The sequence below is a fragment of the Myotis daubentonii genome, chromosome 8, assembly GCF_963259705.1.
Source record: "Myotis daubentonii chromosome 8, mMyoDau2.1, whole genome shotgun sequence".
Lineage (NCBI taxonomy): Eukaryota > Metazoa > Chordata > Mammalia > Chiroptera > Vespertilionidae > Myotis > Myotis daubentonii.
Window position 1 is genome coordinate 35,856,656 of NC_081847.1, and position 18,796 is coordinate 35,875,451.

The 18,796-nt window shown below is 45.2% G+C and overlaps 1 protein-coding gene across 1 annotated transcript; it reads right to left on the reverse strand.

Annotated features, from left to right (window-relative positions):
• Window positions 1-244: 244 nt before the first annotated feature.
• PXMP4 (peroxisomal membrane protein 4) lies at window positions 245-18,418 on the reverse strand. Its single transcript, XM_059705896.1, has 4 exons — window positions 18,189-18,418; window positions 12,105-12,167; window positions 7,791-7,989; window positions 245-3,075 (listed from the first exon to the last, which is right to left on the reverse strand). Exons 1-4 carry the CDS (start codon window positions 18,299-18,301, stop codon window positions 2,812-2,814), a joined length of 639 nt encoding a protein of 212 aa, XP_059561879.1. The 5' UTR covers window positions 18,302-18,418; the 3' UTR covers window positions 245-2,811.
• Between the last annotated feature and the right edge of the window lie 378 nt (window positions 18,419-18,796).

An 18,796-nucleotide genomic window follows, 5' to 3' on the forward strand; every position in this document is an offset into this window, starting at 1 on the left:
CTCTGGCAGGATCCAGAGAGATGCCATCTGTCAGGGAAACCTATTCTTAGAGAGCAGAGACAGTCGGTGGCAGAGCTGGCCAACCCCCAGTGGCAGTGGGGGGATGTGGGGAGGGCAGGCAGCCAAGGCTTTACCTTCAGCTGGAGGGCAAGACAGGCTGAAAGCAGGGTACTCAGTTCTCAGGACCACGCTTCCTTCTATGTTTGAACACGATTAGAAATAACTGCAAACATTTACAGAGGGCTTACTTTATGTGTCATATTTAATCCTCCAGATCACCCTATAGAACACCTTCTTTACAGATGATGAAACACAGGTACAGAATAGTTAAGTCACTTGCCCTAGGAAACAACAGAACCAGAGCTGAGCCCAGACATTGGCTACAAAGCCTATGTCCCCAACCACCATGTTATACTACCTCTCAACCTGCTATACCAGAGGCCAATTTTCGTTTGGGTCCTCCGATAGCAGACCCCAAGACAAGAATTTGAGTGCAAGTGGGTTACATCGGAAGTGGTCCCAGGAAGCACTGGTAGGGGCCTGAGGAAGGGAGACAGGAAAGGAGGTGTTATCGAGCAAGTAACCACTGTGGACAAGAGGAGCTCAGTCCTGCTGGGGTGCCCTGAGAGCCAGAGTGGAGCATGCCTACTGGGCGAGGGGAGTGGGAGTGGGGCCATTTATCAGGCATTGATTGAGAGCTGTGCCCTGGATGTGTTAATCCCCCAGCACTGCAGGTCTGCTGCAGGGTGGCAAAGCAGGTGCCAGTGGCAAGTGATGCCCTCAGGCAGAAAGACACAAGGGGTGGCTGTTGGAAAAGCTGCTGGTGTGCACTAACATGGTAAACTAGAAGAGATATGGGCAGGGCCCCCCTACATCTGCCATAAAACCCACTTGCTGATGATGACCCCCTCCTCTCCCATAACCTTAGGATCTCATTCACCCTCCACCGAATGAACTAAGGGACCTTCAAGATCACTTTCTCCAGGTTGGCAGTGCAACATCGTGGCTGAGAACACAGCTGTTAGAGTCAGACCTAATCCCTGCTCTGTTACCTAACAGCTCAGCCCTGTTTAGTTCAGTTTCCACATGTGTCACATGGGATAGCAGTTGGCCCCATATCATCCCCTACTACCTTGCTACTCAAGGTGTGGCTCAGATCAGCAGCAGCAGCAGCACCTGGGAGTCTGAGAGACAGGCAGAATATTCAGGCCCCACCCCAAACCCACTGAATCAGAATTTGCATTTTAACAAGATCTCCAGTGACTCATGTGTACATTTCTACTAGTAAGTTCTAAAATATAAAGAGACTGAGATATTCCTATTAGGCCAAGGGACTCCAATTAGTGGGTCACGGACCAAATCTTCCTGGAGACCTGATTGATTTATCCAGCTTGGTTTTAAAATATCGGACTGGCACAGACGTCTCCAGTTCACCACGTCCCCATCAGTCCCTACTACATAGCACCCAGAACATGATCATTTATGCCACCGTCAGGGCCCTGTAGGCATCTGAGTTTGTATCCCCTTCTGAAACAGATCCTAGAACTAGCTAACATTTGCATAGTTTAGCTTAGGTTTCTAAATTTAAAGTAAGGCACTTAAAAACACATAGGCTTTGAAATCAGATAAATCTGGGTTCAAACCCTGACGGGGCTACCATACTAACTGTATATCTTGGGCAAGTTACTTCCCTTCTCTGATTCTGTTTCCACATCTGTAGAATGAAAATCAAAATACAGACCTGTAAGGTCATTGTACGGATTTAAAAAGTATGTGCAAAGCACCCAGGAGGAAGTAGGAGCTCATTAAATGATTAGTGTGGGTAGCAGCAGTTGTAGTTATTCAAGTCCAACATGGACACCGGGTATTATTACAATTACTCTCATTTTACAAGAAACTGAGGGTCTGGGAGGTCACGAACCTTCCTCAAAATTACACAGTGATGGAGTGGGGACTCCAACCCATGTCCTCTAGCTCTATATCTGCAATGCCCACTAGAATTTTCTGTGATGATAGAAGTGTTCTATATCTGTATAGTCCAATACAGCCACGACTAGCCACATGTGGCTACTTACTGAGCCTTGAAATGTGACTGGTCTAAATTGAGGCGTGCTGTAAATGTAAAACACATACTTGATTTTGATGACTCTGCATAAGAAAAAAGAATATAAAAGACCTTATTTTCATAGTAATTACATGTTGAAATGATAATATTTTAGAAATTTGGGCTAAAATATATCAAAATTAATCTCATCTGCTTCTTCCCACTTTTTTTTTTAATGTGACTACTAGAAAAATTTCAATTACATATATGACTGTCATTATGTTTCTATTGGACAGTGCAACTCTAGAGCTTCTCCAATAGAACACTCGAGAAAAGGAACTTAATATTTTGTAAAAACATATTTGCAAACCCACTGCCCACCAGCATAAGAACAGTCAAAGAACATACCCACCAGAAAGAGATTTCAGGGCCCTCCTCTGAGCTCCATGACCCTGAGGCCTAGAGAGAAGGGTGACTTTCCCAGGTCTCACAGAAGTGAGCAATACGCTGGAACCATGCCTTAGGTTCCTCAGCCTGACTCAGCCTCTTATTCCACCATTCAAGAGTACCTAATGAGACTGGAAAATTGGTGCTTCTGCTTTGGACAATGGAACCCTGGGTTAATGGAAGTTGGAGTCTGAGAGCCATGATCTTGAGAAAGCAGGATCCTCTGGGAGGTTTCACTGATGGAGCCAATCTCAAGCCACAACTGGACACCGCCCAGAGCCTACTCAGGTAGAAGCCCCCATAAGCGCCTCAGGGCTGTGTTACTTTGAGGGACGGCTCTTGTTGTAGATGAGGAAGTCCGAGATGTCATGCCACACATTGCTGTCCTCGTACAGGTAGGTCATAGAGGACTGCAGTGAGGGCTGCAGCGTGGGCCGGTGGTATTCAAAGAGCCACAGCACCAGCCCCCACACTAACGCGGTGAACAATGGGAATGGGTCCCACTTGGGTTCGGGAATGTAGCCCTTCTCCACTCCCAGGCGGCACAGGGCAAATAGGACGCGTGACAGCAGGTACATGTTGATCTGCAGGGAGGGAATGACAGGGGATTACAGGTGTGCACAGCCACTGGGAACCTTCTGCCCACCCCCATGAATGGATCGGTGTTTTTCAAAGTTGGTGTGCAAGATGAAGTGGTATCAGACATTTTAATAATACTATATTATTTATTTTTTTAAGGTTGTTACCCCACTTTTATTTATTTTATTTTTAAAAAATAATTCTTTATTGCTGAAAGTATTACATATGTTCCCCTTTTCCCCCATTGACCCCCTCCAGCCTACCTCCCCCGCCACCCCCAGTCTTTAGCACCCTATTGTCTGTGTCCATGGGTTATGCATATCTATAATAATAAAAGCGTAATATGCTAATTAGACCAGACATCCTTCCGGACGACCTTCCAGGCGAAGCCGGGGCTGTGAGGGAAGCCGGTGCCGGCAGCCAGGGGAAGGAAGGCCTAGTCTTGCAGAAATTTCGTGCATCGGGCCTCTAGTATGTATATAAGGTCTTTTGTTGATTACCTCCCACCCACCCACCCTCCCTATGAGATTCTGCATTCTGTTCCATGCTTCCATGTCTTTGGATCCACTCCATTCATCAGTTTATTTTGTTACTTAGATTCCATATGAGTGTGATCATGTGATACTTATCTTCCTCTGACTGACTTATTTCATTTAGCATGAAACTCTCCAGGTCCCTCCATGCTGTCTCAAAGGGTAAGAGATTCTTCTTTTTTTACTGCTGCATAGTATTCCATGGTATAAATGTACCACAACTTGTTTATCCACTCATCTACTGATGGGCACCTGGGCTGTTTCCAGATCTTAGCTATCGTAAATTGTGCCACTATGAGCATAGGGGAGCATACATTCTTTATGATTGGTGTTTCGGGTTTTTTAGGCTATATTCCTAGAAGCGGAATCCACTGGGTCAAATGGCAGTTCCACATTTAATTTTTTGAGGAAACTCCATACTGTTTTCCATAATGGCTGCACCAGTCTGCATTCCCACCAGCAGTGTACTAGGGTTCCCTTTTCTCCACATCCTCACCAGCACTTGTCATTTATTGATTTGTTGATGTCTGAGATTTTGCTGCCTATGATTTCTTCTAGGATTTTTATGGTTTTACAACTTACATTTAAAAGTCCTTTATCCATTTTGAGTTCATTCTGTGTATGGTATAAGTTGGTAGTCTAGTTTCGTTTTTTGCATGTATCTGTCCAATTTTCCCAACACCACTCTCTTGACTCCATTGTATGCTCCTGCCTCCTTTGTCAAATATTAATTGAGCGTAATGGCGTGGGTCGATTTCTGGGTTCTCTGTTCTGTTCCATTGATCTATATGCCTGTCCTTGTGCCAGTACCAGGCTGTTTTGATTACGGTGGCTTTGTAGTATAACTTGAAATTTGGTATTGTGATTCCTCCAACTTTATTTTTCTCTCTCAAAATTGCTGCAGCTATTTCTGTTTTTTTTTGATTCCATATAAATTTTTGGAGTATTTGTTCTAATGCTGTGAACTATGCCATTGGTATTTTAATAGGGATTGCACTGAATCTGTAGATTGCCTTGGAAGTACAGACATTTTAAATAGTACTATTTTATATCTTTATCATTATTTATTTAAAATTTTTTAATTAATATACTTAGATGGTTCAAAACTAAAAAGTAACTTGACACCAAAAAAATACATAAAAAAGCCGAAACCGGTTTGGCTCAGTGGATAGAGCGTCGGCCTGCGGACTGAAAGGTCCCAGGTTCGATTCCGGTCAAGGGCATGTACCTGGGTTGCGGGCACATCCCCGGTGGGGGATGTGCAGGAGGCGGCTGGTCGATGTTTCTCTCTCATCGATGTTTCTGACTCTCTCTCTCTCTCCCTTCCTCTCTGTAAAAACTCAATAAAATATATTTAAAAAAAATACATAAAAAATTTTTGATAAACTGGATCTCATCAAAATTAATTATTATTTTTTGTTATGAAAGCCCATGTGAAGAGGCAAAAAAAAAAAAAAAAGCTATAGACTGGGAGAGAGTATTTACAAAAAAAAAAAAATCTGATAAAGACTACTATCTGGAATATATTTTTTAAAAACTCAAAACTCAACAGTAAAAAAAAAAAAAAAAAATCCAATTAGTAAATGGTCAAAAGACGTGAACAGATACTTCACTGAAGAGGTTATACAGATGGAAAATAAGCACATGTAACGCTGTTTAACATCATTAGCCATCAGGGAAATGCAAATTTAAAATCACAAATGAGATGGCATTTCACACCTATCAAAATGGCTAAAATTAAAAAAATATATATGATAAACCAAATACTGGCTAGGATGTAGAGGAACTGAGTCACCTGTATATATTCCTGATGGGAATGTAAAATAGTACAGTCACTGTGGAAAATAGCTTGCGAGTTTCTTATAAAACTAAACATGCATGTACCATTTGACCCAGCAACTGTACTCTTGGGCATTTATCCCAGAGAAATGAAAACTAATGCTCTCTCAAAAACGTGTACAAGAATGTTCTTAGCAGCTGTATTCCTAACAGCCAAAAGTTGGAAACAACTCACATGTCCTTCTGGGGATAAATGTTTAAACAAACTGTGGTACATCCATGCAATGGAACACCACTCAACAATAAAAATAAATGAACTACTGACAGACTCAACAACTTGGATGAATCTCCAGTGAATTATGCCGCGTGAAAAAAGCCAATCCCAAAGGCTGCATACTGTAGTGACTCCACTTATATAACACTGTTGAAATGAGAAGATTTTAGAAATATAGGTCAGAATAATTATTGCCAGGGGTCAAGGAAAAGAGGGGAGGAAGAAGGAGATGGTGTGATCAGGATTCTTAGCCTTTGGATGTGAAATTTCTAACAAATATAAAAATTTTCTCAGAACACAAAACACTCACATTCACAGACTCCATAATTCCATGTCTAGGAACTTTTGAACAGACTGACACATATGCAGGGAGAGGTCCAAACAAATATGTAGACTGCATGTGTGCAATGGCAAAAGGCTACAGACCCCCTAAATGCCCATTGAGAGGAGATTAGTAAAATCAAGGCTGGTCCATCCACCCACCCAGCAGTGGAGGGCTCTGATATTAAAAAGGCTGAAGGACTGACAAGAACGGTCTCCAAGATACATTATCCCATGAAAACACACACACACACACACACACACACACACACAAACAGTATGATCTCATTGGTGGAAAACTCCTGATATGTACACTGAAACAAGCACAGACAATTTCTGAAGGGCTACACAAGACACAATTAAAGTGACTGTCCCAGGACAGTGGCTTGACAATTGGAGGAGGATAGAAACTTTCTTTTCAATTTATTTTCTACTTTATTATCATGTATCCCAAGCACCTAGACATATGCCAGGCACATAGAGGCTGTTTAATCTGCATTTTTAAAAAAATATATTTTTATTGATTTTGTACAGAGAGGAAGGGAGAAGGATAGAGAGTTAGAAACATTGATCAGCTGCCTCTTGCACACCCCCTACTGGGGATGTGCCCGCAACCAAGGTACATGCCCTTGACTGGAATCGAACCTGGGACCCTTCAGTCCGCAGGCTGATGCTCTATCCACTGAGCCAAACCAGTTAGGGCTAATCTGCATTTTTTAAAATGTGAAAATAAAACTGTTTTTATCATTTAAAAATATTTAATAAGCCCTGGCCTATGTGCTCAGCGGTTAGAGCACTGACCCATGAACCAAGAGGTCACCAATTCAATTCCTGGTCAGGGCACATGCCTGGGTTGCAGGCTCGACCCCTGTAGAGGGCGTGCAGGAGGCAGCCGATCAATGATGTTTCTCTTGCATCAATGTTTCTATCTCTCTATTCCTCTCCTTTCCTCTCTCCCTCAAAATCAATAAAAACATATTTAAAAATAAATAAATAAAATAGAAATCTTGATTTTTTTTTTTTTATAAAAAGGTGGCAAGCTCAATTCCCGGTCTGGGTACATGCCCAGGTTGCAGATTTGATCCCTGGTTTGGGGAGCGTGCGAGAGGCAACTGATTAATGTTTCTCTTTCTCTCTCCCTCACCCGCCCTTCCTCTCTCTGAAATCAATAAAAGTAAAAAATAAATAGAACTTTAACCCAGAAAAGGGCAAGTTACAGAATAAGAGGCAATTCTTTAATAAATATTGTTTTATGAAAATCATATTCCAGGGTCACTTTTCTTTTTTCTCATTTCACTGCAATGATTTTTTTTTAATATATTTTATTGATTTTTTTACAGAGAGGAAGGGAGAGGGATAGAGAGCTAGAAACATCGACGAGAGAGAAACATCGATCAGCTGCCTCCTGCACACTCCCCACTGGGGATGTTCCCGCAACCAAGGTACATGCCCTTGACCGGAATCGAACCTGGGACCCTTGAGTCCACAGGCTGACGCTCCATCCACTGAGCCAAACCGGCTAGGGCTGCAATGATTTTCTTTAAAAAAATAAAAACATCTTTGCCCCCAGAGAGCAGTACACATTGATTTTGGGAATCATAAAATTCCAATAAACTGCTTGATTTACAGACGAGGAAACTGAGGGGGAGGTGACCTTCCCAAGATCACAGAGGGACTGTGAATCACAGATCTTCAGACTTGGAAGGAAGCCAAGAGCTCATCTTCTTTGACCCCCCGACCCGCAATTCATACCTGAGCCATATCCCACCCCAAACCCAGCCAGCCCACACACATCCCTGGGGAGGATCTTTACCTGGCTGTTGATGTTATTGTTCTCTCTAAACACCAGCAAGCCCCCGATGAAGCCAGCCAGGAACGAGTGCACCGGGTGGGTCTCTCCCTGCAGGTGGGACTGCAGGGCACAGAGGCCCTTGTAGGTGAACACGAAGCAGGCCAGGTTAGAAGAGTGGATGTACGTGGCCTTCAGGATGGCCCGAAGCTTCTCCTGGAGGCTGCACAAAATTAGGGAATTACCATGAGCGCGCGGGCTCAGCCATTTGGAGGGCATTCACCCGCTGGACATGCAAAACTAAACCACACAAGGAGCTCAGGGCCTCTAACATCCATGTCCTGAGGGCTGCTGGCATCCTTGATTCAGGCCTTAACTTCATGCCACTTCCTCAGAGAGTCTTTCCCCGAACACCCTACATAAAAGAATGCCCATCACATCTGTCCCCTTACCCTACTTTTTTTCCCCTTCATAGGTCTTATTGCCACCTGACTTGTATATGCTCGTTTATTATCTTCCCCACTCCCACCCCATCGCAGCGGAAGGTACCAGAGAGTGGTATCTACGACTGACTTGTTCATCCTTAGGGCCCAGAACAGGGTCTGACAAAGAGTAGGTGCTCAATAAATATTATATTTTTGGAGTGAACATGAGGAGAAATAAATGAATGAGGGAGTTAGTGCCTACTGTGTGCTGGATCTGGGAATACAATTCTGGGGAGAAAAGATCTGCTTGCTGCCCTCATGAGGTTTATGATCTAATCAGAGGGAAATACAATCACAAAGCAAGGGTCAAACTTTGACCCTGACAAGAGATAATCGTGGGATCCGAAGGATGAGGAATCAATGTGGTCAAGAGGGGAGAGGAGTTGCATCCCAGGCAGAGGGATCAGCAAAGATCCTGAGGAGGGACAGGGAGTGGGCAGTAAAGGACAGAAAAATCTGAGCAGAGAATGTGTGGGCGAAGGATGCAGGGGATGGAGGGCAGCAGGTAAGGCCATACTAAGTTTTCTCTTTATCCTGAGAGAAACAAACATTTAAGTAGTGTAGGTAGTTGATTTATCCTTTAAAATTAAATCACTCGGAGCCTGTCTGGGTAGTTCAGTTGGTTAGAATGTTGTCTAAGATTGTGGGCTCAATCCCTGGTCAGGGCACATACAAGAATCAACCAATGAATGCATAAATAAGTGGAACAAGAACACTCAAAAAGAAAAAAAATCACATGTTATAATGCGTTTTGACTTCTTGTCAGAAGTAAGACAACCCAAGTTTTCAGGAGACCTAAATTTTTTTTGATGTTTTTTTTCTGTGTTCTTGTAATGGTAACATTTTTCAAAAATTAAAAAAAGTAAATGAAAAATAAGTAGAACAATAGCCCTAGCTGGCATGGCTCTGTTGGTTAGGCATCGTCCAGTGCACCAAAAGGTTGCCAGTTTTACTCCTGGTCAGGACTCAATTCCCAATAGGGGGGGTGCAGGAGGCAGCCAATCAATGCTTTGCTCTCACATCGATGTTTCTCTCTCTCTCTCCCCCTCTACCTTCCTCTCTCTCTAAAAATCAATTTTTAAAAAATGAGTGTCCTGGCAACAGTGGCTCAATGGTTGAGCATCGACCTATGAACCAGGAGGTCACAGTTTGATTCCCGGTCAGGGGACATGCCCGAGTTGCAGGCTTGGTCCCCAGTGAGGCGCATGCAGGAAACAGCTGATCAATGGTTCCCTCTAATCATTGATGTTTCTCTCTCTCTCTCTCTCTCTCTCTCTCTCTCTCTCTCTCTCTCTCTCTCTCTCTCTCCCTTCCTCTCTGAAATCAATAAAATATATATTTTTAAAATGAGTGGAACCACAAATCGATGTCTCCCTCTCTCTCTTCCTTTTCCTCTCTCTCTCTCTCTCTCTCTCTCAAATCAATAAAAATTTAAAAAATAAATTAAGTTAAATCACTTAGGGGCAGTGGGAAAAACACAGGGAGGAGTACAGAGTGTACTCTGGGAGATCAATTCAGGAATGGTAAACCCAAGTGTCCTCAAAGCTAAATGAGGACCTTGGAGTGGGTCTACTAACACTGTGGAAATCTGTCAGGTGAGTGGACATAGCCAGAAATCAGCTGGCTCTTGCCCCATAGGAACATGGGCCCAGTGTTGCCAATTCTAAGACAAGTTAGATTTCCCAGTTTTTAAGTGTTAACACTAATCCTGCCTTCAAATTGTTTCTAGAATCTGACCATTTCTAATCTCCACTGCCATCAGTGTTACTCACCTGCATTATTGCCACAGCCTCCTATTTTACACTTACTTCTGCCCTTGGCACCCTCACCCATCTGTTCTTAATCTGGCAGCAAACTCTTCACTCTCACAGTACTAAAAGATAGGGCAAATAGTACCATATCCCTGCAAAAGAGCTTACAATTTCCTGTTTCACATAAAGGAAAAGCCAAACTCCTCTTTAAAGTTGGACAGAATGGGCCCAGGTTACCTTCCTCTTTGTTCTCTCCCTGTCGACCCCTCCCCTCCAGGGCCCTCAGATTCACCAGGCACAACCTCACCTCAGGGACTTTGCACTGGCTATTGCCAGGAGTCCTCAAACTACGGCCCGTGGGCCACATGCAGCCCGCCGAAAACATTTGTTTTTTTACTTCAAAATAAGATATGTGCAGTGTGCACAGGAATTTGTTCATAGTTTTTTTTTAAACTATAGTCTGGCCCTCCAACGGTCTGAGGGACAGTGAACTGGCCCCCTGTTTAAAAAGTTTGAGGACCCCTGGGCTATTCCCTTGGCCTGGAACACTTTCGCCTAATGCCCATGTGGCCAACTCTTTTACCTCCTTAAAGTCTTCACTCGAACGTGACTTTCTCTCTGAGGCCTTCCCTATTTAATTCTGCAGCCTGCCTTTCCTCCAGCACTCCTGATCCCCGTTCTCTCTTTCCTTGTTCTAATTTCTACTTCCCACAGCCCATGTCACCTTTCCACACATACTCTCCTTATTGATTATGTTTTTTCTTCTGCCACCTCCTGCTAGAAGGCAGCTCTGCGAGGGCAGTGAACATTGTTTTGTTCACTGCTGTATCCCAGCATCTAAAACAGTCTGATCCACAGCAGATACTCAATAAGTATCTACTGAATGAATGACTGAGCTCAATTAGAAAAAAAAAATGAATCAGAGCACAAAAAAACAAACCAACACAAGTAAATTTTAGAAGTAAAAATACAAAAAGAGAAAATCTTGAAGCCGAATTTGGCCAGAAGGCTGTCCATGTGTGCGTCTTATAAGCTCTAGGTGAGACTACATACATTAAAAACTAGATCATGCCCTAGCCCAGTGGTTCTCAACCTTTGCTGCACATTAGAATCACCTGGGAATCTTTTTAAAATCCTGATTTCTGGGCCTCATCCTCTGGAAATTCTGTTTCTTTGTTACTAATGTTGTGGCCCCATCCCATAACAAAGAAACAGAATTTCTGGAGGATGAGGCCCAGAAATCAGGATTTTAAAAAGATTCCCAGGTGATTCTAATGTGCAGCCAAGGTTGAGAACCACTGTTCTAGCCAGTTTGGCTCAGTGGATAGAGCATTGGCCTGTAGACTAAAGGGTCCCAGGTTTGATTCTGGCCAAGGGCACATGCCTGGGTTGCGGTCTCGATCCCTGTCCTCCCCCCCCCCCGCCCCGCCCCAGCAGGGGATGTGCAGGAGGCAGCCAATCAATGATTCTCTTTCATCATTGATGTTTCTATCTCTCTAGCTTTCTCCCTTCCTCTCTGAAATCAATAAAAAATATATATATATTTTAAAAGCCAAGAGCTTTCTTTAAAAAAAAAAACAAAACTAGATCACAAGCTGGTTTCTGAGAAATGCCTTGAGGGAAGACTTGAGATATCAGAGGAAGACCAAGAAGTCTGAGCAAAGGGAGGTCATGAGAAAGTGATCCTCAGAGAACTGGGTTGCTAAGAAGGAAATAAAGGTGGGGTAGAAGAGGAAAGGGAACTCCTGGCAGGAGGGTACTGCATGAGCAAACGTATGGATAGAACCACATGTGGCATGTGCATGGAATGACAGCAAGTCCTGTGTGCCAAAGGCACCCCAGGGTGAACATGGGAGAACAGGGTGGGATGCAGCGGAGGCCAAACTGCAGAGGGTCTAAAGGCCACACCTGGAAGCTGGGCTTCTTTGGAGGAGTGGGATCGAGGGGAGGTTTCCAGCAGGGACAGTAGAATCAGAGTGGTACTCTAGGACGTGGGTGTGGGGACAGGCCAGACCCAGCTAGGAAGCTACTGCAACAGCCCTGGCACTGAGCCTGACCACTTTTTCTCCCAGTTTACAGGGTGTGCTGATGGGGGTGGGTACCTGCCACTCCGGAAGAGAAAGGTCATGACCAGTGCATGAGGGGCCCGGATTTTGGCTCCATAGCTGTAAAAACAAAAGAAAACAGTTACTACGGCATCACTGTATTAATGTTTTTCTGGGCTATTTCTTTGATCCCCTTCCCCCCCTCTCCCTCTCCCTAATCCTAACCTCATTTTAGGAAGGGAAATAATGCTAGCTTTTGAGTTAGGTCTAGGTTCAAAGTGGGTCGCAGAAAGGAAATAGTACTTGGTGTCCAAGTCCTGCCACGTTTTGCTGTATAAACTTGGATAAATGACTTAACCTCTCAAAGCCACACTATTCTCATCAGTAAAAAAGTATTCTCCATTTCAGAGCTGCTTCTGGCAGGTAAGGACATAACACATGTGAAAGTTCCTAGTTCCCCAAATGTTAATGTCTCTTTCTTTCTTGTTCTTCTTTATTGGACTCGCCTTTCCCTCACCAAGTTCTCCAACTGCCAGGCCCTGATCTGACCAGGCTACACGCTGTAAAAATCCATAGCATCCTCCTTGAAACAATGGTCATGAGCCATATATTGTTGTCATATGAGTACCTGTGAATGTTCACTATAGGCTTGTTTGAAATAGCCAAAGACTGGAAGCAAACTGGGGGTCTCTCTGCAGGGGGTGTTATTGGATAAATAAATAACACTCTATCCATTCAGTAGAATACTAAACAGCAGTCAAAGAATGAGGCGGCTTGCCCAGCAGGTGTGGCTCAGTGGTTGCGTGTCAACCCACAAACCAGGTCACAGTTCGATTCCCCCTGCGCCCCCCTTTCAGGGCACATGCCGGGGTTGCGGGCTTAATCTCCAGTAGAGGGCGTGCAGGAGGTAGCTGATAGATGATTCTCATCATTGATGTTTCTCTCTCTCCCTCTCTCTTCTTCTATGAAATAAAGAAGAAAAAAAACATTAAACAAAGAATGAGGTGGCTTTATGTGCACTGCAGTGTTTTACCAGAGCAAGGTGTGTAACATGGAAAAGTGTGCAAAACGAGAAAATTCTTCTATAAATCTAAGCGTATTTCGAAATAAAACGTGTTTAAAAGGTATGGGAGGAGAATGTACGGATTTGTCTAGGTAGACAATATTTACGGAGGGAGACACGCGGCTGCACACAGAGGCCTCCGACAGGGAGGGGGGCTATGTGACAGGACAGGGTGGGCAGAACTTTCTAGCATTTAACTTGTTATGGCTTTTCTGAATGTTATGTAATTTAAAAAATAAACTAACAACATGAAAATGTCAACAAGTTAAAGCCTCTCTTCTCCCCTGCCTTGCAGTGGGCAGGACACCCATCCTGGCCCCACAAAGCTCCTTGCCCCGCCTCACCCAAAGCGATCTCTCTCTCCTGAAGAAGGGACGCCCTCAGCCTCCTCCAGGGGACCAGGGCTAAAAGGACGCTTCCTTACAAGCAGAACAGTGCCCGCAACTCCCTAAATCTGCCACGCCCCCTTCCCAGTCTTCAAATCAGGGGAAGCTGGTTACTACTGTTCACAGGGTTACTCTGTGTCCTGAAAGAAGGGATGCCCTAGATTTAAAAAGACTTAATGGGCATAATGGCACAGGTGTAATGTGATGTCCTGGAGGATCTGGTCTGGATCAAGGCTGGAGAATATCTGGGAGACAACTGAAACGATTTGACTACTGGCTGGACAGTAGTCTACATTATAGGATTACTATTAACTTACTAAATGCAATCATGACAATTCAGCCATATAAGAAAATGCTCTTATTTGGTGAGATGCACATTGATATATTTAGGCGTGGAAACCAAACTGAGTTAAATTTTACAAAGTTCGGGGGAGAACCAAGATGGCGGCATAGGTTAACACCGGAGTTTGCTGCTTTGAACAACTACTTCAAAAGTGAAACCAAAAAACGGAAGGGACATCACCCAGAACCACAGGAACGCTGGCTGAGTGGAAGTCCTACAACTAGGAGGAAAGAGAAACGCATACGGACACTCAGAGGAGGCGCAGTGCTGAAGTCAAATTCTGAGGTGCGGAGTGTGCGGAGCGGGCTGGCGGTGGAGGGCGCGGTTGTTGTTTTCAATCGGGAGGGAGTCGCAGACTCTGAGCTCCAGATCCGGGCGAGTCTCTAGGGACCCAGACTCAAACGGGAGAAGCGGGACTGTCTGGCTTCGGTCAGAGCGAGTGCAGCTTTCTCTCCCAGCTTTGCAGCGGGTGCTGGGACTCAGAGAGGCAGAGCCCCTTGGGACAGGACTGAGAGCCGCCATAACTGCTCTCTCCAGCCCACCCTGTTGATCCTGTGCGACCCGCCCCGCCCAAGCCCTGCACAGAGGCATTTGTCAGATAGCCTCAGGCAAAGGCTAGATTAGCACCTCCCTAGAGGACAGAAGTTCTCTCACTGCTGACACAGCTGATTCTCATAGCCACTTGGCCTGGAGGTCAAACCCTCCCTGGAATTAGCTACAACAATCAAGATTTATCTATAAGACTGCGAACAAAGACCACTAGGGGGTGCACCAAGGAAGCATAACAAAATGCGGAGACAAAGAAACAGGACAAAATTGTCAATGGAAGAAATAGAGTTCAGAACCACACTTTTAAGGTCTCTCAAGAACTGTTTAGAAGCTGCCGATAAACTTAATGAGATCTACACGAAAACTAATAAGACCCTCGATCTTATATTGGGGAACCAACTAGAAATTAAGCACACACGGACTGAAATAACGAATATTATACAGACGCCCGACAGCAGACCAGAGGAGCGCAAGAATCAAGTCAATGATTTGAAATGCGAGGAAGCAAAAAACATCCAACCGGAAAAGCAAAATGAAAAAAGAATCCAAAAATGCGAGGATAGTGTAAGGAGCCTCTGGGACAGCTTCAAGCGTACCAACATCAGAATTATAGGGGTGCCAGAAGATGAGAGAGACCAAGATATTGAAAACCTATTTGAAGAAATAATGACAGAAAACTTCCCCCACCTGGTGAAAGAAATGGACTTACAGGTCCAAGAAGCGCGGAGAACCCCAAACAAAGGAATCCAAAGAGGACCACACCAAGACACATCATAATTAAAATGCCAAGAGCAAAAGACAAAGAGAGAATCTTAAAAGCAGCAAGAGAAAGAAACTCAGTTACCTACAAGGGAGTACCCATACGACTGTCAGCTGATTTCTCAACAGAAACTTTGCAGGCCAGAAGGGAGTGGCAAGAAATATTCAAAGTGATGAATACCAAGAACCTACAACCAAGATTACTTTATCCAGCAAAGCTATCATTCAGAACGGAAGGTCAGATAAAGAGCTTCACAGATAAGGAAAAGCTAAAGGAGTTCATCACCACCAAACCAGGATTATATGAAATGCTGAAAGGTATCCTTTAAGAAGAGGAAGAGGAAGAAAAAGGTAAAGATACTAATTATGAACAACAAATATGCATCTATCAACAAGTGAATCTAAGAATCAAGTGAATAAATAATCTGATGAACAGAATGAACTGTTGATTATAATAGAATCAGGGACATAGAAAGGGAATGGACTGACTATTCTTGGGGGGGAAAGGGGTGTGGGAGATGTGGGAAGAGACTGGACAAAAATCGTGCACCTATGGATGAGGACAGTGGGTGGGGAGTGAGGGCGGAGGGTGGGGCGGGAACTGGGAGGAGGGGAGTTATGGGGGGGGGGGAAAGGAACAAATGTAATAATCTGAACAATAAAGATTTAATTAAAAAAAAAAATTTTACAAAGTTCACATGTCTCAGTCGTCCAGGACTGTCTCCCTAAATGGTCGGCCTTTCTTCACGAACAGCATTCTTTTCCACCTCCAGGCATTTGCTCAGACCATCCCTTCTACCTGGGGTGCCCTTCTCCCCCTGGCAAACTCCAACGCAGCCTTCAAAATATCAGCATCATCTCTTCTGCACAGCACTCCAATCACCTGGCACTGCCATGACAGTTTCAAGATCAGTCTGCCCGTTGGACTCCAGATCCTTCTGGAAGGGCATGGTGTCTTAGCTTACCAGTATAACGGGATCACTGCCTAGAAAACCCCCTGTGCAGGTGAATTTGTTTCCATTTTACAGGGGAGGAAACTGAGGCCAGAAGAGATGAAGGGCACCCAGCTTTGAAATGAGGGAACTGGGACTTGAACCCAAGAGCTTGACCTTAGCAAGTGCCTTCCTTGGCTGGGAAGGCTCCTGAGATCACAGGAAGAGTTGAGTGGGAGCAGGTGTACAAAGCCAGCATTGGGCAATGCCTGCTGGCACCAGGGCTTGTGTGACGCCTATTAACTCTTGCTTAGTCCTAAGAATATCTTGGCAAAGGGAAACTGATGTTATCTCAGGGTCCATTCCACCCTCATCACACCAAAGCATGGCTCAGCAGGAATCAACTTCTACCTGAAACTCTGGGTGCCCAAGGAAGTCAAGAGCCTGGTCTTGGGCATCCTTGGGTTTAAATCCTGGCTTGGAACCTGACTAAATGACATAATCAAGAGCAATGAATTTAGCTCTCTGAGCCACAGTCTTCTCATCTGGAAAATGGGGACAATGACAATTCTTACCTTGCACACTTACTCATTCATTTAAGAAATATTTGGAAGTCCTACTATGTACCAGGTACTAAGAATATACCAAAGGACAAAGTAGATAAAAATTTCTGTCCCCATGAAGCTTACTTTCTAGTGAGAGACAGAGTATAAAAATAGGCTACATGCCCAGCTGGCGTGGCTCAGTGGTTGAGCGTTGATCTAGGAAACAGGAAGTCATGGTTCAATTCCCAGGCAGGGTACATACCTGGGTTATGGGCTCAATCCCCAGTGTGGGGCATGCAGGAGGGAGCCAATCAATGATTCTCTCTCATCATTGATGTTTCTACCTCTCTCTCCCTTTCTCTGAAATCAATAAAAATATAAAGAAAAAAATAAAACAGGATACATGAGTGAACTACTGAGTGTTAGATGGTGACAAGTACTATGGAGAAAAATTAAGTAGCGAAAAAGGTGGGGAGTTCAGGGATGGCCTCACTGAGGAGGTGACACAAACAGAGGCCTGAAAAAGCTGAGGAAAGTGAGCCAGGTAGAATCCATGTGAATAAACAATAACAGCAGCCAACAGTAATACATGTATATAAGGCATTGTGCTAAGCATTTCATACATAAGCATTACATACATATTGACTCAATTCTCTGACAGTGTAAGTCCTATTATCATCCCTATTTTATAGAAACTGAGGCTAAATAACTTGCTCAAGATCACACAGATAGGTGGCACCAAGATTCAAACTGAGGCCGTCCATATCCTTATCACCAGGCCAGGCTGCCACTAGGATGCCAACTCCAGGAGGATAGAGATCTTTGTTCAGTTTGTTCTCTGCTGCATTCCCAGTTCTAGCACAATAGGCTCTCAATAAATGACAGCCGTTATGCATGAGGTTAAAGGAGGCCGAGCTCCCCTCCAAGAACAGGCAGTGGAAATCACCCCAACACATCTTCTGCAGGACCGATAGCCAGGGTAGAATCAATCTGCCCAGCAAGTACTGCATTTGCAACTATTTAAAACATTTGCTGTCACTCCTGAGGCTTATGACCCTGGAGTCCCTGTGCTAGATGGGGATTTAGCGCTCGAGTTACGCAGATGGGGAGTGAGAAACCGGGTGTGAGCCCAAGGCCGGGTTAATGGGGGAGGCGGGGTGGCGGGAGCATAGGCAGAGGTCTGCTAGAGGCCAGCTTCCCTTTGTGCAGATGGGGCCACTGAACCCAGAGAGGGCCAAGGGCACACAGCGGAGGGGGAGGGCAAGGGAGAAACTAGACTTTAAAGCAGGGAATACAGAGACTGGCGTGGGAGGTGGTCAAGGCGAGAGGACCAGGCTGCAAAGCACGAAGGACCCAGAAAAAGCATAGTGGGATCTCCGGCTCAGAAGGCGCGCGGGACCCAGAATCCAGCGCCCACAGCAGATGGTGGACACGGACACCGAGACCTACAGACACACTACGGCTGCTCAAGGGCACACAGCGCAGCGACGCCAGGCCGGGAACCCGCGCCGCTGACCCGAGCCAGGCCCGTCCCCGAGCCCCCGCCGGACCTAGGCCCACTCACACTGCTCCGTTCCGGAAGCCTTTAAGCACGGCCAACGCAGCGTGGTAGCGACGCTTGCGCAACAGCGCGTTCACAGCCAGGAGCAGACCTCGCAGCTGCGGCGGGGCGGCCATAGCGAGGGTATCACTCGGGGGTGGAACGCTGAGTCCGACGCGCACTGACAGCCCGGCTTCCGGGGGCACAGCCCTCAACTACACGCAGCGCGGGGCCGCGCCTCCGCATCTTCACAACCATAGGCTGTGCCTTCTGTCACTCAGATATGAAGACCCAGTCATGGGGCACACGCACCGCACAAGACTCACGCACTCTCCCGAGTAGAAGTCTGATTGGAAGAAAGGGAGAGCTTGTAACCAATCAGAGTGGGCTCCGCTAAGGCGTGTTAGAAACGCTACTGGATTTGTCCAATCAGAAAGCATGTTCCTTTGGCTTTGGAAGGAGGTGTGTCACCTGTAAGTTTCCAAAGTTTCGAAAGAGGGGCCGCCCGTCCCGAGTTGGAATGGTGACACTGGGAGGAGCCAGCTTTACACAACATGACAGTTTTAATTGAGTAACAGTGATCCTAGCGATCTTCTCTGAGCATAAATCACTTGGCACCATCAATGTTTTCC

Excerpts from the sequence above, each read along its gene's own strand:
- PXMP4 (XM_059705896.1), bottom strand. The coding sequence starts at position 18,301 with ATGGCCGCCCCGCCGCAGCTGCGAGGTCTGCTCCTGGCTGTGAACGCG. Across the intron at positions 12,168-18,188 it reads GGCTTCCGGAACGGAGCAGT|CTATGGAGCCAAAATCCGGG; the intron begins GTGAGTGGGCCT and ends TTGTTTTTACAG. Across the intron at positions 7,990-12,104 it reads TTTCTCTTCCGGAGTGGCAG|CCTCCAGGAGAAGCTTCGGG; the intron begins GTACCCACCCCC and ends AATTTTGTGCAG.